A 24,048-nucleotide genomic window follows, 5' to 3' on the forward strand; every position below is an offset into this window, starting at 1 on the left:
AAGTAATGATCTCACACAGAGGATCTGGTAGACTTGCTGGACTCAGAGTCCATGAAGGTCCTTGCTAATCATGGATTCCAATCAGTTCAGGACCCAGGCTTACATGCTTGTATGGATGTGCATTTCAAACAGTCCTTGGGAGATCTCAAATGTGCCAGGTTTACAATGGGAGCACAGACCTCAGCATGAGGAGGTATAGGATAGAGAAGGGGAGTTTATTTGATCATCACAAATGCTGTATCACAATGTCACAGGGGTGTAGAGAAAGAAAAATGGTGAGGTAAAGAGTAAACAGTGTTAATGCCTGTAGGACCTTCTTGCATTCACCTTGCATGCAGTGTCAGGAATAGTTGTGTCTGGCATACTTCCATGGGAAAAAAAAAATAAATAGTTTATTCTTTACATTTGAAATTATTTCGGGTGGAATTAGTAAATCTAATTGCCTTTATTTTTGGAATGTTCTCTAATCTTTTTTATGTATAATGAATACATTGTAACATAAAAGTTATAGCTGATTATAGAAATTCTACTTTGGTTGTTTTTAGAGTTGACAAAACACTTTCTTAGGAAATAGCTATCATAACTGTGACTCTTGTGTTCAAGGAAAGAACACATTGCTTATTGGCCTTTCTGGGCCTTCTGGGATGCTCTGGAATGGAAAGAATTCCTTTTAAATTTGATGGTGTATAGACTCAGGATAGTGCTGAAATTTTAATGTCAAAAGAGATTTTCAGATATATTTAGATGGTGATTCTTTTACCAGAGGAGGACCAGTCTGGGGATAGCTTCTTATGGTGTCACAGGAAAAGCATTTCAGGAACACATGTGAAGGAGGATGTGAGCAATAGTGGCAAGATTTATTAGAAGGGGCACAGGACCTAGATGTCCTTGAAAACCCTGCCACACTAGGCAGCACTTCCCTGGGAGGCTCAGCAGCAGAAGCTGGCCCATGTTGTCAGTCGGCCCCAGATATACCGCCCCCATTGCCCCACCCATGACCAGGTAGCTCAGCTCCACCTTGCTGTGAAAGAAGTCCAGCTTCTGGGACTGCAGGCCCACACTTGTCCCTGCCAAGCCCAGGAGGAGGGCCAGGGCCTGGAGTTGCTATGCCATTACCCTGGCATCCGAGGCTCCAGTAATCAAGCTCAGTCTCTGCTCCCAGCTACGCTCCAGCCCACATGGCTGCAAAAAAGAGATTGGGGCCCTTGTTAAGCTTCCCTATATTTATTTCCTTGGGCTTGGGAGAAAGCAGGCTTTCTTTCAAACTGTCCAATCTCTTCGCTGGCTTTTCCTGGGCTTGTGTCCTTATCCTATCCAGTTATTTTCCAGATTTTCTCAGGCTTGTATCTTCCCCTTTATAGTTGCTATTTTGACTTCTACTGTGTGCGCACCAGTGAAAGGACTCCCCCCTGCGCTATCTTCTCCCTCCTCCTGCTAAAGGGGCAGACTCCCCAGGGTGACCATAAAGTTTAATTGAGCTTAATCATATATCTGCTGCTGATTGGCTCCCTCCCTCCCTTTTGCTTAAAATTTAACTACCTACCTCCTGTAACAATTCTATTATGTATGGGTCTTGAAGTGAGTTGACTAGGGAAGGATTTCTGTACTTATATTTAAAGCTATGCTTTGGAGTAGAATATTGAGATATTGAGGAAGGAAACTTTCTGGAGAAGAACTAGAGAAAAAAAATTATTGCTAAAGGGCTCAGCAAGCTTCCAACCAAAAGGCTTCAAGCAATAGAATAGCTTTTGCATTCCTTTTAGCATCTTCTGCAATGAGAATCACTTAGAATTTTATTCTAGAATAAATTTCAACTGGCATGTTTTATTATATTTACTTAGCAGCATAAGGGAGATGAAAAGTGCTAACATATTAATTTAACAAGAGGAGATAGACCAGCTATCCAAAGCATTCCAGAAAATGAACTCCACATTCCAGGACTGAATGATAAATATTTTGAGTATCTATCACACTGTCAAAGTTTCCTTTGGTTTATTAAATTGCCTGAACAATTATGGATTACCTTTATCATGATGGGATGAATCTTCTAGACATTTCATAAAGCCTTCACAATCTATAAGCCACAATAAAGCTCTTATTTATTTTCTTGCAAATCCTCCATTAATTTAAAGACTTTTCTTATAGTCATTTAAACGTTTAATAAGACACTGGTGGTCGTAATAGCCCTGAAGATAAGTCATTTGTATTAGCCTACCTCAATTTGCTGCTGGTACAGTTTATGTTGAAGGGTGTACACACTGGAATGCAAGATAATCAACTTCTAACCTACTCAGCAAAATAAAGTTTTAAACCTTAATGAAAGTTGTAGATAGACTCAATCTTTATATCTCCTTTCAAAACAAGGCTTTTAAAGGATGTATTTACTATAAGTGTCAAACAGATAATAATCTTGCCTCCTTTTTATTGTTTTTACAACATTAAATGAAATAGAATAAGTATATCAGTTGGGATTGTTTTCAGTAGCAAGCAATAGAAAACCAGATTAACTGTGGTTTAAACACATACGGGCTCACTTTCCTCATAAAACAAGGAATCTAGCAGGCTGACTACTAAGTGGTGCCATCAGGGACCCAGCTCTTCTATCGATCTCTTTTGACATCCAAAACACCATGGCATTTGACTTTACATTCTCAAGGTGCCTACTTCACTTCCTATGATGTGCCTGTTTCAGATGGAAAGAATGACGAAAGGATGAAAGCAGTGATGCCAATCCCATCTGTCCTGTTCAAAAGCTTTGCTAGATGCTAGGCCAGTTCATAGCCACTGACTTCTTACAGCAAAGAGTATGTTACTTAGCCCTCTCTTGCTGCGGGTTAGCTAGCTTTCACGTCTCTGTAATAGAGGAGTAAAAGAGAGAAGGGGGTTGCAAATGGCTTTCAGATGCCAAATTAGCCTACAGCCTGGCACACTGTTTTCACTAAAGTGTCAGATGCCTATTACGACAGGCACATCAACAACAACAAGGCTGTTTGTAACTCTGCTGTGTAATTGTCACTAGAATGATTCTGATTTGGATCCCATAGCAAGTAAAATATAATAATGGTTTAAATAAGAAAGTTAATAAACAATTATAATGTAATAATATATATTGAATGCTTACTAGCAGTAGTCATTTTTCCTGCATTTTATTTGCATTAACTTTGTAAATCCTCCCAACAACCCTATGAGGTAGGTAATGTAATTGCACTATCTCCATTTTATGGATTAACTAGAGGTCCAATGCATGAAATTTGTGCAAGAGTAGGCCTTCCTTCCCCCAGCTGCTAGCACCAGCTTCCCTCTGGCACCTGGGAACCGGGCTTCCCTCGCAGCCCTGGCCTTGTCCAGAAGGACGGAAGGACATCCGGTCTAATTAGCTTATTACACCTTTATTATTATAGGTGGGCTGAGGCTTAGAGAGCAATGGCAGTAGCAGAGTGGGGGTTTCACATCAGGGCAGTCTGGATCCCCAAGTTCTGCTCTTAACCACTACACTAAACTGTGTGTACAAGACTATTTCCTGTGACTTAAAAATTCATAGAACTTTGGTTCTAAGGTGAGAAATATGTTACTCAAAACTTACTTTATCAACAGAAAAACTAAGGCCCCATGAAGGAACTGTGGTAGTCAAGATCACCCAGATTTTTTAGTTAAAAATAGTTTGAGCATGGAAGTGAGGCTCTTCACATACTAGTAGAGTTCATAGTCCCTTTTCCTACAGGATGGGTTAATTCCTAGGTTAGCTATGAAAAGAGTAGTCACACCTATTATCAGAATGATTAAGCATTATTTCTTAGATACCTAAAAAACTATTTTTATCAATTTGTTATTATGAGATTATTTTAGCAAGCACTAATTGGAAGAATTGGTGGTTAAATCTAAAGACATAAATAGATTCAGGTAAAAAATGTGAGGCAAGAACCTTTCACAGGTAATCCTATGTACTGACATTGTGTTAAATCAAAAGCATATAAAATCAGGTTGCCTCACTCTTAGTGGTGTTAACATTGATTATATAAGTTACAGTGGTGCCAACAGATTTTTCTATTTTATATCTGTATTTTCTCTTTGTAATGAATAAGTACAAAGGAAGGGGGTGGGAGAATTCTTTGACTCTGGCCTAACATTTGGTTCAGCAATCTTTCATCTTATTTTTTAGCATCTTTTGGGGGTCCCTTCCTCAATTAATGATTCTTTTGATATTATAGAATGGTGATTTTACAATTCTGTATTTTCTTCTACATTTACTGACTGCAATTTCCTATAAAGAAGCACTTTTACTCATAACAGGATAAAATACAATTTCTCCTAATACACACACACACACAGACACACACACACACACACACACACACACACACGAAGAGAGAATGAACACTTATTTCTCTTTGATTAAAATTTTTTAAAGTAAAATATTAACTTTTATATTGGATTTTGTTTATTTGCTTTTTGCTTTTTCTGTCTCTCTCTCTTGTCTTTTTTCCTAAGAGTATTGCTGCAGACTTAAGAGATTTTATTTATCCAATGTATTACAATCAATTAAGCTTCCAGGGACTACAAGAAAGAATGAATACACACAATGAAACAATTCCAGATATAGAATATTCTTCAAAATAACTGTCTTGGTCTGTCCAGAAAATCAGTGTAATGAAAAAATGAAATGGGTACTGTCATAGAATACTAAAGATCATAAATTAATCCAATGCATGTGTTTGGGAGTTGTAGCAGTTCAAATAGGTAAAATTTGAATGTGGACTATATGTTAGGTATTAGAAAAATTATTGCTAATTATTTATTGTGATGTGATAGTATTATTTTGGTTATGTAGGAGAATGTCTTTATTTTAAGAGAAGCATACTAAAGAATTTAGGGATAAAGGATCACAATGCCTGCAGTTTGTATAGAATTAATTATGTAAAAAACATTTGTAAACACACACACAGTCACACAGTTTAGGCAAAGCAAATATGGCAAAATGTTGTCTTGAATTTACTTGTAGTGTTTATAGGTGATCATTATTTTATTCAACTTTTTGCATGAAAAAATTTATTAAAAGTTTTAAGAAAAAAATAAATGGCTATAGCTGCTCTGGAAATGTAGGGTACTTACTGAATCTACAGTCCAGAGCAGCATTTTCTAAAATATTTTTTTTTTGCCTAGAAAGGAAGATTGCCTCCTTATTGAGACAGAGAAATCTGGTCCCTTCGCTTTAAATAGGACAATTAGGTTTCTATCTTATTTATGTTTTGGGAGTCCTTTTACAATTTTATTGGAACACAGGCTTTTGGTAACTTTGAAAAAATGACAGTACTCTAGGATGGAACTCTTAAAATTAGTCACAAGTTCCTCAATGAAATTTGTCCCAAAGCAACTAAGGTTTTGCAAAAATTGGCAGTCTCATAAAACTGAGAAAAATCATTTGTATACCTGATTAAGAATCTATAACAGGGTTTGGCTAAGTGTCAAATGATAAATATTTTAAACTTTATGGGCTATACAGTCTCTGTCACAGTTACCCAATTCTGCCTTTTTAGTGGATAAGCAACCATAGTAAATATGTAAATGAATGGGTGTGACTGTGTGCCAATAAAACCTTATTTACAAAAACAGTTGGAGGGCCTGATTTAACCTGAGCAATAGTGTGCATACTCTTGTCAATCACATCAAAAATATTTATGCTATCATAAAAAATATAGGGACAGTTTGTTGTTGTTATTGTTTTATGTGAGACAATGACTCCTCCCTCTCAGGACCTATGCCATCTATATATATAAAAGGCTAATATGCTAAGTGTCCTCTAACTTTCTGACCAGTCGCTATGATGTTCACTGACCACCAGGGGGCAGATGCTCAATGCAGGAGCTGCTGTGATGCACATTGGCCATTTACAAAGAAACAACACCACAGATCTGGCACCCACAAACCAACACTTGGCTTCCCCCAAGTGGGACACAGACCCCACCACCACCCGGGACCAACACCCCACCAAACTGCAGCCAACGCTGCCGAGACCCCATGGCGCAAAATGCAGCCCACAGCTCAGCCTGGATAAAAGGTCTCTGTGGGCGCCAGGTAATGATGTCACGTAGCAATGCCCAGCTTCCTTTCCCTAGCAACTAGCCTCCTTGGAGTTTCTTCAGCCCAGGAACATGACTTGCTTTATAGCCAGGTGCAAACATTTTACACTTTAACCAAATGTCTGTGAAGCATTTTCCTGTGCCTCATCTCATTTGATCCTCACAGAAGTCCTGGAGTAGGTAGATATGAGACTTGGTGGAATCCTAATTTCTTTTCATTAGCCAGAAAATGGAGATTTTGAAAGTTTAGAAACTTGACCCGACTGAAAAGAAGAAATGGTGGACCCTGAAAATGACTTCAGGTTTTCTCACTCCACAGAATATAGTCAAACACTGATGTAGTTAAATATTTTACCCTTTGTTCTCCCTGTGTGATCTACAATAATAATCTGCTTTGTGTTGATATGTACTGCTGTGTTGCTGACAATTATCTGAAAGAAAAGTTGGGTGCTTCACTGGGCTGGAAAAAGTTTAGCTAAATAAGAAAGCAGGTCTAATTAAGCAAGTTTGTTCTATATATATATATATATATATATATATATATATATATATATATGGCTAAGTTGACTCATGCATGTGTGATACATATAAAGCTGTCACTGATGCTAATCGCATGTGTGTGTTTTGATTTGTCATTGTCCATTGTGAATTTGGTTGACACTTCTATTATAGAGAAAGGATGAATAGCGATATTAAAATATTTTTCTAATTAATTTCCTTTTGTGTACCGGGCCACTAGTTGTTAAAGAAAAAGCAGAACCTGCCTGTAGTTAAAGAGGTAAAAACAGATTTTAATCAGGAACTAGAACACATGGGCAGTGAGGATCTATCAACAAGAAGCAGGGTAGGAATGAGTGCATGAAAATTTACTAAGAAGAAACATGAGGGGTAAGGGAGGATTCTGGCTGAACCAACCTAGCAGGATTTGTTGAAGGCAAGCCAGGGTGATGAGACTTGCCTGGAGGATTGTGGAGAATGAGGAATTTGATTAAATATCAAAGTAGAGCCTGGCTGGTGTGGCTCAGTGTTTGAGTGTCAACCTATGAACCAGTAGTTCATGGTTTGATTCCCAGTCAGGGTACATGCCTGGGTTACAAATTTGATCCCCAGTAAGGGTTGGGCAGTAGACAATCAATCAATGATTCTCTCTCATCTCTGATGATTCTATCTCTCTCTCCCTCTCCCTTCCTCTCTGAAATCAATATATATATATATATAGTAAGTGGAGGATTCTGGCTAAACTGACTCAGCAGGATTCTGTTGAAGCTGACTCTTGGGGACTTGCCCTAGGATGGGTCCTAGTTGCTGAGAGGAACCTATCTAGAATTTGGTCTAGGAGAGTCTTTACTGCTTTCTTTCTGTGAAAATTTATCTTCTTTTTTCTCACTTAGTTAATTATTTGTTTTTCTCTTTTTAAAATATCTCCCCTTAAGCAACACATTCCCAAGAAAAATTCCTTGATTAAGTCAATTCTTGAATTGGATGATTTATTTCTTATTCACAGCATTCACTAATTGTATATTTATATGATTAGTTGATTAATTCTCACAATTATTGATTAATGGTTATCCCTAAGATTTAAGTCATTGCAGAAAGGAACAATTTCTGTTTATTGTGTTATTGTTTGTTAGTTAATCACTTTGGTTTTTGTCTTTTTTCCTCAGTATTTTATCACCAATCTGGCAAGGCACCTGGCCCTTTGTAGGCCCTAAACTATTTATTGAGTGGATTAACTAGTACCTTTCCATCCTGTTATTATAATGTAAACATAAAGAATAAGACAGATGTTCAAAATATATGGTTAATGAATGCATTGACTTATAAACTGTGATAAGTTATTTTTCTTTTTTAATCCATTGTCTTTTAAATACCAATAAATCCAGAGTATTAGAAATAAGATATAAAGCATATTAGTTTGCATCTTAAAAAATTAGCAATATCTTTGGGGATGTTCTAACTTCTCACCATATTTGAAAATAGCTTTAAAGCTTAAGTAATGAAGTAGCCAGGTAAGTCTTAAGGACTGGCTTGTGACTTAAAGCCATTTGAATCCCTTTTTCTGAGAACTTGGGTGATTTCTTGTGTTATTTAGGACAAAGTCTAAATTCTATAAAATGATGTATGTATCTGGCCCCCTAATATCTGGTTCCAATTATTAACCATTTATTTTGTTATTCTTTGCAAATCTGCTTTTGTGAAACTTATTTATTTAGCTTTTGAATCTCATTTTTGGGTTTTTCTGACTGATTTTTTACACTCTGAAATTTTAAGTGAGTTTTTAATCTCAATTGCCTTGCATTTTCTAAGTTAATAAAACCGCTCCTTTTTCATGCCACTATTTTCCTACTAAAACATAAATTTCACAAAATTATTTTATTTTGCACAACCTCTTATGCAATATAGGTTTATATAGCATGGAATGTCAAGAACCCAAACACCAGATCAAGGAAGGAATAAGAATATGACATGGCAACCAAAACAGGAAAAAGCTTTTCAAGAGACACTAAAGTTGTCTCCCAAGTTTATTTTCGCAATTGATCACATTTATGAAAACAACAGTTTTAATGCAAGTAAGATGTTTACAATGCAGTGTAAAGAATTCTCTCCATATACAGCTCGACAACTTTATTTTCACTACAAACTGGTGTTATGGTGCACATAAGTTATTCTGGGGCACAATACTACTGGTGGATTATGTGACTATATGTTATTTGTTGTAAGAATAACAATAATGTTGTAGTGTATTTATTGAAATAACCTCAGAACTGGGAAAAATTACTTTCTCTGCTAGGACAGCTATATGTTTCATGATCATCTTGACCATTTCTTTTCATTGCTAGGTTTCTGGGAAGATTATTCCACAGCTGACAGGGCTTTCAGAACTGTAATTGGGAGGAATAAAACTAGAGAACAAGTGATTCCATTTAAATGTAGTATAGATTTTATTGTCTTCATTTCACATGGCAAATGTTCTCTTCCAATAAAAAGGATTCTTCTGGACTTGAATTGTTTCTTTGTTCCCAATATATGGATACCTTAAGAGAATTAGATAGTTAAATTTCATAATGTAAATAACTGCTACTTGATAATGTTGAAAACTGAGTTTTTAAATTTTTATTACATCCACTTTTGTGTATTTTTAAATTTATTTTTGATAACAACCAGATGAGCAAACAGAGGCTTATAGACTTACCCACAATCCAAGTGAGTGATGTCTGAGCCCAATATATCTGAATTAAATATCTCCCATTGAACCACTACCATTCATATTGGTTAGTCCAAATGGTTAGGAGTATCCTCTGCATAGGTTTACCTATCAGAAGATGTTAAGCCTGCCATCTCTTTATTCTGTGAACATTGCCTGTTCCTTGAAAGAGAGGACTTAAAGCTGTGATGGCCACAAATGACATGGCATTGGAAGTGTTCATCTGTGTGCAGAGTGAGCCACCAGGGTATCTTCCAGTAATGGCACTTCATATCAGTGTTCCATGATGTGGTCCATCCATGTTCATAAGCTGACATGGTTATGGAAGTCAGTAAGGTGCCAACAAAACCTACAGGACATGCAAGAGCAGGTACCCATCAACATTTTATGCCAGTCATATGTCATGCCAATTTTATATTTAGTTCGGATGTTCAGCAGCCTCATCTTTAGTGGAAATTTTAATCCTGATGCCCATTAACACTTTACAGTCTAGTCTGAACCTTTCAGTTCCTGTTTTTCATATCCAATCTATTTACTTTCTGGATAAGTCTATGCAGTTTACAAGAACATATTATTACATATTATCAAAGATTACTGATGGTGTACAACAACATTGCATGTGGTTAGAATCTACACAAATGTGACAGAAATCTGGAAGCTGAAGATCTACAAAGTGCTTTGAGAAAAATGTACCATTACCATTTGTATTTTTAAGCTGTAGGCGTCATGCAGATTCTTACTGATACTTTCCGTACTTTGGAAAAAGCATTGTAGAAATGAGGACACAGGAAAATAAAATTGAAGCCAAAGAAGAAAAGGAACACTTACTGGATAAGAAAATTCTGTTTCATTTTGATGAAGTGTTTTGAAGTCTTAAGGAAACTTTTTCCCCCTAACCTCCTATGTTATATTTATCTCCTGTGCTTCTGAGGTAACCAAGAAAAGAAAATAAGAGGCGAGAACAGAGATATATTTTCTTTTCTCCTTGACGTCTGTTTCTTGGACACATATAAATGCAGCACAGTGACCAAAAGAAACATCACATTTTAAGGGCAAGTGGATTTAAAAAGATAAATAGTTTCTTTCCCAAGCTCTATATTCAACTTATCAATATTATAGTAGGTTTTTATAATAAGATATATTAAAAAAATGGAAATTATTAAAACTGTGCAATGGGAACTTTTGTGATTGCATACTATTATGTTCTGAGACCTCATGATACTTAAAATGTGCCTTCATGATTTTTCTGCTTTGAGAGTATAGCTTACAACAATATTACAATATTATACAATTAAAAGGATTTCATTTTTCATCATAAAAATGGCATTTATTTTGTTGATCTGAATTCTATTGCAAGTTAATTAACATTTTAAATGATGGGTACTTAATGTACCACTGCCATAGTTATTAAGCCCCATCACTTGTTTAGCCATTCAGCAATCATTTGGTAAATCTCTCTTTGGAACCTGATGTTTTGCTCGATGCTGGGAATGTAACACTGAATTAATATTTGTCCGTCCTCTTAAAGTTTATGGCTTAATAGAGGTGCTTGTTGGGGTTGGGAAAGTGAAGACTTTGTCTTTCTGCTTATGGGGTTTACACATCTGTGAAGAGCAACCCCTTCCTTTGACAATTAAATCTAGACCCAACCCAGCCTTTCTAAAGTCTTTTCTCCCTGGCTTACTTGAGATTAATATGATTACCCTGGTTTTTGTGGGCCGCAATAAAGAATATCCAAGTCCCATTCTCCTGTACCTTCATTTTCTTAACATAAATTCATCTCAAGCTTTATTTCAAAACCCAAATTGTTGAAATGAGGTTAGCAAATGATACAGCTAATATGTCAATCCTCCAATTTTACTTTCTATAGTTAAAATTTGGCATGATTTTTCTTAAGATATAGTTGGAATATTATTTTCTTTCTGGTGCTCTGTTATTCCATTTTTCTCAAAGTAAATTTAGGTTAAAATGAGAAACTTGGCAAGTCTTCAACAAGAAAGCTTTTACCAAGTTTGAAAATTATTTTTTAGGGAAAAAATTTTTCAAGCAGGCCAAAAACACTTGTTCAGCCATCTAAAATTGATATGTAAAACACTTTTAGAAATATTTACATCTGTGTATATAAATAAAACCCTACAGTTCTTTGAGAGAGTAGTAAATATAAACTTAATAGTTCAAGACTGAATAGTCCTGCATTTTGTTCTGCTATGTGGTCTTAACTCTCGAGCATTATGGTAGTTTGAAAAATTTGAAGTTCTTAATATTGTTTAAACATCTGCTATAGAGGAAATGTATCCTTTCCTTTTCTAGATATAACACATATAAAATATCCCATCTGGGCTGAATGCCAGGGATGCACCATGCTTAAGTAATAAGCCCAATTATCTTGCTATTAAATAGCAGCTAGAAATTGAACTCCTGTTGGCAGATATATAGATACTTAAACACTAAGTGGGATTAATTAAAATCCAAAATGAGTTACATTACAAACACATATAATAATAAATCATATACAAATATTAAATAGAGCAATTATCTCATTTTCTTCTCTTTTTAGTTAATAAAGTTTATGTTTTTGAACTATCCTGAGAAGAGGGTTTCAGAATTAGTGGAGAGCTTACTTACTCAGAAGGAACTTCTGAGATAGAAATGTCAGATTCCAAACTGATAAAAATGAATGCGATGATAATAAATATTTCATCCCTAATGCCAAGGGATATGAATATGATATTCTCAAAATTGGTGTAGGCTTTAGGTACATATTTGCACTATAATGTGTTGAGTAAAATTTTGGGGGAATGTAGTAGAGGGAAGTTGTTACAGTTCAAATCAAGCATATATAAGAATGAATTTATAATCAGTACTAGAGGCCCAATGCATGGAATTCGTGTAAGAGTAGGCCTTCCTTCCCCTGGCTGCCAACCAGCTTCCCTCTGGCACCGGGACCTGGGCTTCCCTTGCAGCCCCGGCTTTGTCAGGAAGGTCATCTGGAAAGACATCTGGAATGACTCCGGTCTAATTAGCATATTATGCTTTTATTATTATAGATAATATATTTACTCAGAAATGTATTGCTGACTTTTCTACATTTCCTCTTCTAATTATTTTAAAACAGTTACAGAAGTGCAAACTTGTCCATATGAAAAAAAGTAAGATTTTTTTCTTATAAATGACAACCAATTTTGTTTGAGGTCATTCTAGAATTTTGTCTGAGATTGTTTATTGAAAAGGGAATCTTAATTTCTAAGAACAAATGAAATATAGAATTTGGATCTCCACTCTTTTTTCCCCTCCATAATATATTGTAATGAAATGGAATTACAAACAAACTGATACAAATGAACTAATACAAAGAATAACAACAATCAAGCAAGAAGTAAGTCATGACCTAATGTCATACATTTATGAAAGGTGAGGATTTTAGTCCATTTGGGCAGCTATAACACAATACCACAGGCTGGGTGGCTTATATTTCTCACAGTCCTGGAGGCTGGAAGTCAGAGGTCAGGTGCCGCATGGTCAGGTGAGGGCCATCCTCTGGCTACCCACTTCTTGTTGTAGCTCATGCAGGAGGGAGGAGGGTGTTCTAGGGGGTCTCTTTTATAGGAACACTAATCACATGTACGAGAGTTCTATCGTCATGACCTAAGCACTTCCCAAAGGCCCTGCCACCTAATACCGTCACACTGGGCCTTAGGATTTCGATATATAAATTTTTGGGGGGAAGGTGGTGGTGGGAGGAGACAGAAACATTTAGACCATAGCAGTGTCCAAGGAGATAAAGGAAATTTCAGGACCCCATTGTGCTGTAGTTAGTTATGCTATCCTATTTGCATCTGCATTGATGAGTTGACAAAAGTCCTGAAAATTCTAATAACCTTAAATCTCAAGAGAAGGAAGAATTATTTCCCTTCTTTTTACTATGTAGGGTATTGGGGGTTAGTACAAACTGCCGATGGGGAAAGAAATATGAAAATAGGCATTAACAATGGGCTCTGAATGATTCTGGTAAAGGCCTAAGATCTTAAGTGAGTCCACTTTGGTGGTGCTAGTGTTTGCTAGAGGTGGAAGCAATGGGTTTTTTTCCCTCAAAGGCAGAGCTGCATTTAGTTAAAGCAAATGTTGTCAGAGTGTATCTGAGTCATCAAAAAAGAGAACAGAGATCTAGTCTTCCCACAAAGAAAACCCCAGGAGCCATCTCAGCTCTTAACTCTCCCCTGTCCCCTACTCACCCATGTGCTATAGAAGAGTGAAATGTCTGCAACACCCATTTATCAAATTATAACTCAGAGAAGGCAACTACATGCCAGGTCAGCCAAAAAGGTAGTAACCTCAACTACCAGAAGACAGAAAATCTGTACAAAGTTGCACATTAGGCAAGAAGAAATGAAATCACGAAAGGAAGTAGACATGATAAGAAATCGGGGCGGGAGAGGAAAATCAGAACATAATATGCTAAAAACTTATAAAGACTTCAATCTAGAATAAGATGTAACACAACAAACTGAAAATATTTCTGTGAGTGCTCTTTACTTGGACAGAACTGAAAATATGTTCAGTAAAATAATAGTCAACGATGAGATGATGTAATAATAGCTAACACAGTGGTTACTATGTTTCTCTTCTGAGCAGTGTAGGTATGTTAACATATTTTTCCCTCACAACAGCCCTATTAAGATGTAGGCTTTATCCCCATTTTATAGATGTGGAAACTGAGTCACAAAGAGTTTTAGTATAAGGTATCAAGTCTTATAATGATTAAGTGGTGGACCTAGAATTTAAATTTATGTAGTCTGATCCCAGAATCTTTACTTTAAAATGCTCTGATACAGTGCCAATTAACACAAAATTACACAAAAAATATAATAAAGTAAGAGATGAATAAAAAGAAATACACAAAGTTGAAACAGCAAGTAGAAGCTAATCACCTCAAAGCTGAGGAATAAAAGATAAAGATTAAGACAAATAACAACTGAAATAGTTAGTTATCTCTCCCTGCATACCAAACCGTGCCAAAGGTTAGCCATGGAAAACAACAGTCATTTTATTGCTTGTAATGACGTGGGACAATAGTTCAGGCATGATTCAGTAATTACGGCTCCTCTCTGCTCTGCATGGTATCAGCTGGGAAAAATGCTTAATATCATTAATAATTAGGAGAATGAAATAAAAATCACAATTAGGGTGGTCATTATAAAAAGAACAGACAATAAGAAGTACTAGTGAGATTATGGAGAAGTTGGAATCTTTCTGCATTATTGGTAGGAATGTAAAGTGGTGTAGCCATTATAGAAAATATATGGAAGTTCCTCAACAAATTGAAAATTGTTACCATAAGATCCAGCAATTCCACTTCTGGCTGTATATACAAAAGAAAACAGTTCTTGAAGATATTTTGGCACAATGTTTATGGCAGCATTTTCCACAATAGCCATAAAATAAAAGCAAATACCCATTGACAGATGAACAGATAAGGGAAATATGATATACACAAAAAGAAATATTACGCAGTCTTTAAAAAGCAAGGAAGTTCTGTCACATGCTACAACATTGGTAGATGACAACGTTATTATTCAGTGTAGAATAATCCAGTCACAAAAATGTGAGTAGTATATGAAGTACTAGTCAAACTCATAGAAACAAAAAGCAGAAAGGTGATTGCCAAGGGCTGGGAGCAGGACCTATGGGGAATTAGGGTTTGGTGGATCTAGAGTTACAGGGTTTCAAGATGAAAAACTAGAGAACTGTTGCAAAGTTGTGTAAATATACTAACACTACTCAACTGTACACTTAAAAATAGTTAAGATGGTAAATTTAATGTCATTATATATATATATATATATATATATATATATATATATATATATTACCATACACACAAAAAACATAGCCAAACCAAGGGTTTTCTAATATGTGGTGACAAACAGAAGTTATCAAACATCAGGGAACACTGTGGATGCTACACCTATGTTTTGTTTTTTCCCTGCCTAGGGAAAAAGAAGAGAGAGAAAGTTGGTAAGGAAAACCAGCCATAAAGATAACGTAACAGATCTCAGGGAATGGAGAACATCAAGTTTTTGTGTTCAAATGAAACACAGAAGATGAACATACACTCTGTAGAAATATAACAAAATAATTCTTTTTTTTTTTCATTTTAAACAAGAAATTTATTTAAACAAGACACTTGACTTGAAGGGTAAACTATCTAGGATTCATTTTTTTAGAGTAATTTATCCCTACTTAAAGACAGATTGCCCCTACATGTAACAGCTACGCACAAAAAAGTTATAAAATTGTCCTTGGTTTTACAATGATAAATGAAAAACATTAAAATTCTCCAATCAAACAAGGTATGCAAGAATTTTTATGTTGTTCTTTTTTTGTTAAACAGTGAGAGCAAAATAACTTACTGGAATATAAAGATAAGAGCTGAAGGACCATGCCGCTAATGGAGAAAGGGGGTGTTTTCACAAAACCAGTATTTTTCCCCATCCCATCTCCATTTGATGTTGATCAAAACATACCATTGGCCATTTAGTTTAAAAAAATGCAAATCCTTGTGCACATACATCAGTTACTTTATGTACAATAAAGGAATGGGGAAGGGGAAAACAAAAGAATAGAGAAAACTATACTGTAGCAGTCAGATGTGGTGAAACCAAATCGCAGTTTTCTAATTGAGAATGTCTTCCTGGTCTGGAGGAACAGAGTTCCGGAGTAAAGTAGCAGGTTCCCTTTTCAGTAGACACCTCCTGTCTGCTGCTGCTGGAACGCATCGATTGTATCCTCATCCTCCATTTCCAACTGTCGTTCACAATAGGCTTTCATTAGGTTACTAAGTGGTGTGTGCCTCTTAATCTTAAACTGCACCACAGAACCATCCTGCCCCGCCACCTTCAAATTAATATGATCCTTGCTCTCAGTCTTGACTCCTTCCTTGGGCTTTTTGTCGGCCATGGCGAGCGCCGGAGTCTCCTCAGCTGCCACTTCTCAAAAGAGGTACCAGGTCTGCACCAAACGAGCACACCACAAAATAATTCTTTTTACAGAAATGTATGATGGTAAATATTAAGTAAAAAGTATTAGCTATGTTAACTGATCTTACTGTGATAATCATTTCACAACCAGTAGGTATCTAAAAATAAAGTAAAATGAAATAACATAATAAGCATTAACTTTGGATGTGAAAAATAAGAGGTGGAGATTGATAACATGAGAGGGAGAATATTTGTTTGGGGGGTACAGGGATCTCTCCAAGCCAGTGTGCCAACATAGGTTTTGTTTTATTTGTTTTCCAATGGTTGTGGTAAAGGTTAATTTATTTTGGGAGAGTTACCTCCTGGGTATATCATAAGAATGCAGAAGTGACTTGTGAAAGAAAAGTAACAAGTATTTTTTTACCATTTGCAGATTATATATTAAGCTTTCTAAAACATTATCTCATATCATTTTCAAATAGTCCTTCAAGGTAAATAATAATATTCCAAGTAATCATGTAATTTCTTTAATGGAATGTTACAGGTTTTATTTCAAATTTTTATGGCTTTATATATTTTTTACTTTTCAAGCATTATTTCATCTGAATTTCATAAGTTTTATGGCATGAAGAAAGAATTTATGTGTATGTGTTTGTGTGCAAACTTTTATTTTTAAAGGGATAATCAGCCCTGGCTGATTAGCTCAGTTGGTTAGAGCATCATTTCCATACCCCAGAGTTGTAAGTTCCATCCCAGCCAGGCAGTCAGACTACATACAAGAATTAACCAATGAATGCATAAACAAGTGGAACAACAAATCAATGTTTCTCTTCCTCTCTCTTTCTCTCCTCCTCTCTCTCTCAAAATCAATACATTTTTTAAAAGGACAATCAATGGTTCATTTAGTGTATGTTGATAGTTATTCTTTGTAATTCTATGAGGGTTTTTGTTACTTTATTGCATGTAACTGTTTCTCAAAAGTCTTTGCTATTCTGATATTCTTGCATATGCATTTTTAGAGATCAACTTTAAATTAGATTTGTCCAATTTTCTTCATGTAATCTCATTGAGCATTTGATCAGAAGATTATTAAACTTATAAATAATTTTGAGAAGAAGCTACATTTACAATATTAATAGTTCTGTTTTGGATTATGGTATGTCTATCAAAAGGCACTTATTCTGTGCTTTATATTGGTTTGAATATTTGGGGGTTAATTTTAATTCTATGTATTTTTAATTTTTGTATGCTATTTGAATTATATGTTTTTTCTAGCATATCAATTTTCACTTTTTTATTGCTGTTCTATAGAAAAGGTATTTCTTTTTTGAATGGTTTTGAAACAGCTAACATTATATTCTTTTTTATTTTTTATTTTTTATTAATTTCTTTATTGATTAAGGTATCACATATTTGTCCTCATCTCCCCCATTCCCATCCCAAACCCCTCCCCACGCATGCCCCCATCCCCCTGTTGTCCATGACCACTGGTTAGGCTTATATGCATGCATACAAGTCCTTTGGTTGATCTCTCCCCCTTACCCACAGCCTCCCCTACCTTCCCTCTGAGGTTTGACAGTCTGATCGATGCTTCCCTGTCTCTGGGTCTGTTTTTGTTCATCAGTTTATTGTTGTTCATTATTTCCCCTAGATGAGTGAGATCATGTGATACTAGAAATACACTTATAAGAACCGAAAATGAGACAAGCAATAATGGTTATGCTGAGAGGCAAATGAATCAGTCTGTAGTGAGTTTCTTTCTGGGCCAACAGTTCTTTTGAGTCCCAATTTCAATGTCAAACAGTTCCTTATGTGTACTTGTCAGCAATGATATTTCAGTTCTGGATGGTGGACAAATGGTGGTAATGCAGGTCCGACCCTCTCTGGTTTGGTCCTGGGCAACCTGCAGCGACACAGAGCTGCTGACTGCTAGTATGGCAAGGCATCGCCGGTGTCTTCCATCTCTGGACTGTTTCTCTTCTTTCTTCATGGCTGGAGCAGTCCTGTCAATTCCTCTCTGTTGCAGGAATCCACATGGTCTTGGAGGTGTTTTCTGAAAATATACAAACATATTCTCGACCAAAAGTTAATAAAGGAATACTTTCTATAAATTTGACTTGGGATCCTTTTTCATTTTTTGCCCAAACAATTTTCCTTTGGCTTGTTTTGACACCATGTGTGTTTTTCATGGGTGTCTTGCTGTTAGCATTACAAATGAAAGTTAATTTTCTAAAGTAAAAGTTTTCTAGATGAAATTTACTTACAGGATATTTTTCCTTACATGATATTCTTCTACTATCCCCCTTTTTTGATTTAAATATTAGGAGGCTTTTGGAAATTTTATAATGTAGTCTTGATAGCTTTTAAATTTTAATTTTTTGCACTAAAATATGACTGCTTTAGGTTCATTACATGTTATGCAATTTTACCATGAGATGAACTACCAATAAAAATTTTAGTAAACACTTTAGGAACAGCTTTTTGTCCAGTACCATTAATTTTTCTAGAATATTCGCTTATTTCAATTAGCCAATTTAAATTAGTCTGAGAACTTGACTACTAGTTTACTGTCAAATTTAATACTCTAACAACAATCTTATTTTACCCTGTAAATATTAGTGGAAAGGATTATTTGCCTTTTTGAGTAGGCCTGTATTCTTATAGAAATTAATGCATTTTAAATTATTTGCATGGACCTAATCTGAAAATATTTATACGTTCTTATATTTTTTATCATATTTCTTACTGTTTGGTATTGCATTTGCTAAACAAGTCAAAATAGTGTTGAATAAAAAATAATACAATCTTTCTCTTTTCCATCATTTTAGTTTAATTCAGTTCTCTATTAAAATTTATATATTCTGTTAGTTTTGCATGAATACTTCTAATTATACACAATTTTATTCTGTTTTTAGTCAAATCAGTATAAATGCTGAATTTTATAAATTATTTTACTCTTTAAAAAATTGCCAGACATTTTCCTCCTTTAGTTTATGAACATAATTGACTATATTATTGATTTCCTAATGTGGACTCATTCTTCCATTCCTGGAACAAATATTTTTTTTCATGGTATATTATTTTATAGTTTAGTGTTCAATTTACTTACTATATTTCTATATAATTTTCATCCATACTTCTATACTAAAGCAATATATTACTTATATTATTTAATTTTTGTCATATTGTGATACTGAAGTTTTCTAAGATACTTTCTATCTTTTAATATGATCTTAATCACAATGCTTACCATTTATGAGTCTTAATAATTTGAGTAAGCATTTATACAAAAGGCAAAATGAATTCAATAACAATAATTAGAAAAGTAATTAACTGTGGTTCTGTTTTTTTATTATTCTAAACATTAATTTCTTCACCCTTTTAATTAGGCTCCTATTTTCATTACAATGATTGATACCTAATAGTAAATACTATTGTATTTGAATCTTTTATTTTTAATTTCTAATGTGTTATAGACATCTAAGGTCATGTTTTTCCTATGGTCAGCGTTTGTGGCCTATTAAGTTTATCATTTACAACAGAACTTTAAAAGGACTTTTACTCATGATTTTGGTAACTGGTGTCGACTACTACAAAAATTAACCCCTATTTGTGTTCAGCTGTGTAGCTTTTCTCTTCCTAGTGTCTTTCCTGACTCTGTTGTGCATCTCTGTATTCTCAGTTCCTAACATAATGATTCGTACACAACAGGGAATTAATAGGTTTGTTTATGCTCACATTCGTATATACTAAATTACACTGGTCATAAAAGCTATTTGATAACAAATGGAAAAAAAAGAATCTTGAATACAAAAAATCCAAATACAAAAAAGTCACTACCTATATTTAAAAATAAAAAGCATATCCAATTTCTGGTTATATCTCTGACATTCAAAGAACTTAGAAGTTTCTATTCCCATCCTCACAAGAAGAAAAAAAGCTGAAAATCAATGATTTTCCTTAGATCCATCAGAGGATCGATGTCAGAGGGCAGACTGCCACTCCCAAATCTGGAGAGACAGGCAAATGCTGAGTATCAGTGCCAAGATTAGTTTACATGGAGCAGGAGTCACTGGACACTTAAACAGTTACTAACAAATTGATGAAGGCTGAGCCTGGACTAGGTAAAGAGTTAAAAACACATGGGGACCCAGAAATAAGGGGGAGGGCTTTTACCTTCAGTCACCCAACCCACTTCTTATGATGAAGAAATGAGGAAAATACCCTTCCATTTCAGGAACAAGGGGAAACAAGTAACTGTTTTGATACATCCCCAAGGAAAATTTTATCATTTTGAAATATGGACAGAACATTCTCCTTAACAAAGGCCTGCCGTCTGAGGGAAACTAAGTCTCCGGAGCTCCCTCTGACTTGGGAGGAAAGCACTGTATCGGTACATAAAGGGGGGTATAGCCTCCATAATGAACACAAAGAAAAAAATCTACAGAATATATACAAAAGAAAATGTGAAATAAAGCAAAATGTCATTACAAAAAAATTAAGCACAAAGGAAGGTAGTAATGGAGCAAATGAGGATACAAAAACTATGAGACATAGAAAACATGGTAAATATAAGTCCCCCTACCCGCCCTCCCGCCGCCATATCAGCAAATAATGAAAATAGAATAAACTTTCCAGATTAGGAGAATAATTGTTTTTAAAAGATCCAACTATGTGCTGTCCACAAGAGACTTGCTTTCCTCCCATTTTATTATCTTAAAAAATCTTTATTGTTGAAAGTATTACATATATCCCCTCTTTGGCCCCATTGACCCCTTCTAACCCACCCCACCCACCACCCCAGGGATTTTGATCTAAGGACATACATAGCTTATAAGTGAAAGAATGAAGAAGATATGCTATGCAACTAGTAGAAAGAAAACAAGGATGACTAAACCAGTATCTGAAAGAATAGACCTTAAGTAAAAAAACACAAAGATAAAGGCCATCCTTATAGTGATAAATAATGTCAATTTACTAAGAAAATAACGCCAATTTACCTAGAAAACACATTCTATGCATGTAATAGCCAAAGGAGAACAAGGATGGCTATAATAGATTTTAAGTCAAAAACACTTCCAAGAAACCAAGAAGGACATTTATATATTGATAAAATAGGTCAGTTTACCAACAAATTATAACAAGTCATAAACATGTATGCAGCAAACATAGACAGAATTAAAGGCAGAAATACACACCTCTATAATAATAGTAGGGAACATCAATACCACACTTATACTAGTGGGACAGAAAACTGAGACAGAAGATCAATAAAGAAACAGAGGCATGAGCAACATTATGGCCAATTGGACCTAACAGACGTATAAGAAACACTCCAACTATAAATATTTCACAAGTGTACACACAGAACATTCTTCAGGATGGATCATCTGTTAGCAACAAACCAGTCAATAAATTTAAAAAAATGGAAATCAAACAAAGTATCATTTTTGTTGTAGTAAAATGGAACTAGAAATCATTAACAGAACAAGAACAGTACCACCTCACACCTGCCAGAATGGCTACTATCAATAAGTCAACAAACAAGTGCTGGCGAGGATGTAGAAAAAAAGGAACCCTAATACACTGCTGGTGGGAATACGGCCACTATGAAAAACTGTGGAATTTTCTCAGAAAATTAAAAATGGACCTGCCATTTGACTCAGTGATCCCACTTGTAGGAATATATCCTAAGAAGCCTGAAACAGCAATCAGAAAGAATATATGGAAAACAGTCTCTAACAACCTATGGTTCAAACTGCAGATTACAAGGGAACTTTAAAAATATTTTTAGTCAAATGAAAATAAAAACACAAACACAAGATACCAAAACATATGGGATGCCACAGAGCAGTGTTTAGAGGTAGCAGTTGTTGTTTAATGGGTACAAAGTTTCTGTTGGGGAAGATGAAAACTTTCTGGTGTTGAATGGTAGTGATGATTGTATAATAAAGTGAGTATACTTAAGCCATTGAACTATCATGTAACAGTGGTTAAAATGGTAAATGTTATGTTATGTATGTTTTACTACAATTAACATTTGTTTTCTGAATTACAAAAAGGACAGAAGGGAAGACAGACTTGAGAAGATCACAGCCCAGGGTTAAGCCCACTAAGAAACTGAGATTTATTCATCGATTATAAAGGGATTTCCTTCCTCCATATCTTACCCCCACATCAACAGAGCTCAATAAAATAACAGTAAATTAAATCAAAGAGAACAGCAAGATACAGACTCTATTTAAGAAGAATTTCTTAGGGAAACCCAAAGAAAGCAATGGGAAAAAAACAGAAACTAGAATAAACAATTCTCTTACACTTACAATTAAGCTAACACAAAACATAGGCAACACCTATTCAGATTAGCATAAAGCATCACACTAAAAGACTACCTCAGTTCTTATTATCTAGTACATCATACTGGGCTTCTGGCAAAAAGTTACAAGGCATGCTAAAAAAGGAAGAAAAGAAAAACCATAGTCTGGAGAAACAAAGAAAACATCAGATTCAGATATGAGACAGTTTGTGGAATTATCAGGTAGTGAATTTAAAATAATATGATTAATATGTTAAGGTCTGTAATGGAAAAAGCAGATAGCATGAAAAACATGGACAATATAAGCAGAGAAATGAAAACTCTAAGAGACATAAAGAAATCCTGTATAATGAAAGCATAATATGCTAAGTGTCCATTTGTTCGGTCATCCGTTCAACCAAGTAAAGCATAATATGCTAATGGTATGCTAAGGCCGCTCAACCACTCTTTATGACGTGCGCTGACTACCAGGGGGCAGACAGTCAGCTGCTTGACCAGTTGCTGTGATGTGCACTGACCACCAGGGGGCAGACGCTTTGGTAGGTTAACTTGCTGCTGAGGTCCAGCCTATCAGGACTGAGCAAGACAGGCTGGACACGCCCTGCAGCCTTCCCGCAGTCCATCCTGTGTTCCTCCCTGGCCCCGACCATGCATTGGTGGGTTCCCTCAGCCTGGCCTGTGCCCTCTTGCAATCTGGGACCCCTTAGGGGATGTTGGAGAGCCGGTTTCGGCCCAATCCCTCAGGCCAGGCTGAGGGACCCCACTGGTGCACGAATTCTTGCACAGAGCCTCTAGTGTTAATAATAAAAAAAATTATAATCGAGAATTATTTTAATGGTCTAAAGCTTAGACTCTAAGCAGTATACAGGACAGAGATAAGAAAAGAAGCAGTGAATTTGAAGATATGTCAATAAGAACTTTCTGAATTGTAATAAGAGAAGACAGAATAAAAAAATAAAAGTAAATATCCACAAACTGTGAGATCACTGGAAAAGTTGCAACACAGGCATAATGAAAGAAAAGAAAATAGAAAGAAGCAGAACAAATATCTGAACTAATAATGACCAAGAATTTTCCAAGCTTAATAACAGACATCAATTTATAATCCTGGGAGCTAGAAAGAACCAAATAATCTAAAAAATTTTTAAACTAGGTATATCAAATTCATACTGCAAAAGCCAAAGAAAATATTGAAAGAGCCAAAGGTGTGAAAACAAGAACATCTTACCTATGAGAGAAGAAAAATTACATCAGGTGTTTGTTGTTGTGCTTTTTGTTTTTTGGGTTTTTTTTTGTGTGTTGTGTTTTTTTTGTTTTTTTTTTGTCAGAAATTATTCGGGCAAGAGGAGAGTGGAGGGGAATATTTAAAGTATTAAAAGGGATAACAAGAAAACACAAAAAATAAATAAAAATACAACTGGAATTCTCTTTTCAGTGAAATTATCTTTCAGTAGTATAAGAGAAATAACATTG

The 24,048-nt window shown here is 35.3% G+C and overlaps 1 protein-coding gene across 1 annotated transcript; it reads right to left on the reverse strand.

Annotated features, from left to right (window-relative positions):
- Nucleotides 1-16,020: 16,020 nt before the first annotated feature.
- Nucleotides 16,021-16,239, reverse strand: LOC308250080 (small ubiquitin-related modifier 2-like; the record flags this gene model as incomplete). The annotated part of the gene is made up of 1 exon (XM_080672350.1): nucleotides 16,021-16,239. The coding sequence occupies one exon, from the start codon at nucleotides 16,237-16,239 to the stop codon at nucleotides 16,021-16,023; it is 219 nt and encodes a 72-aa protein (XP_080528476.1).
- Nucleotides 16,240-24,048: the final 7,809 nt, after the last annotated feature.

Source organism: Plecotus auritus (genome assembly GCF_963455305.1).
Source record: "Plecotus auritus genome assembly, chromosome: 6".
Taxonomy (NCBI): Eukaryota; Metazoa; Chordata; class Mammalia; order Chiroptera; family Vespertilionidae; genus Plecotus; species Plecotus auritus.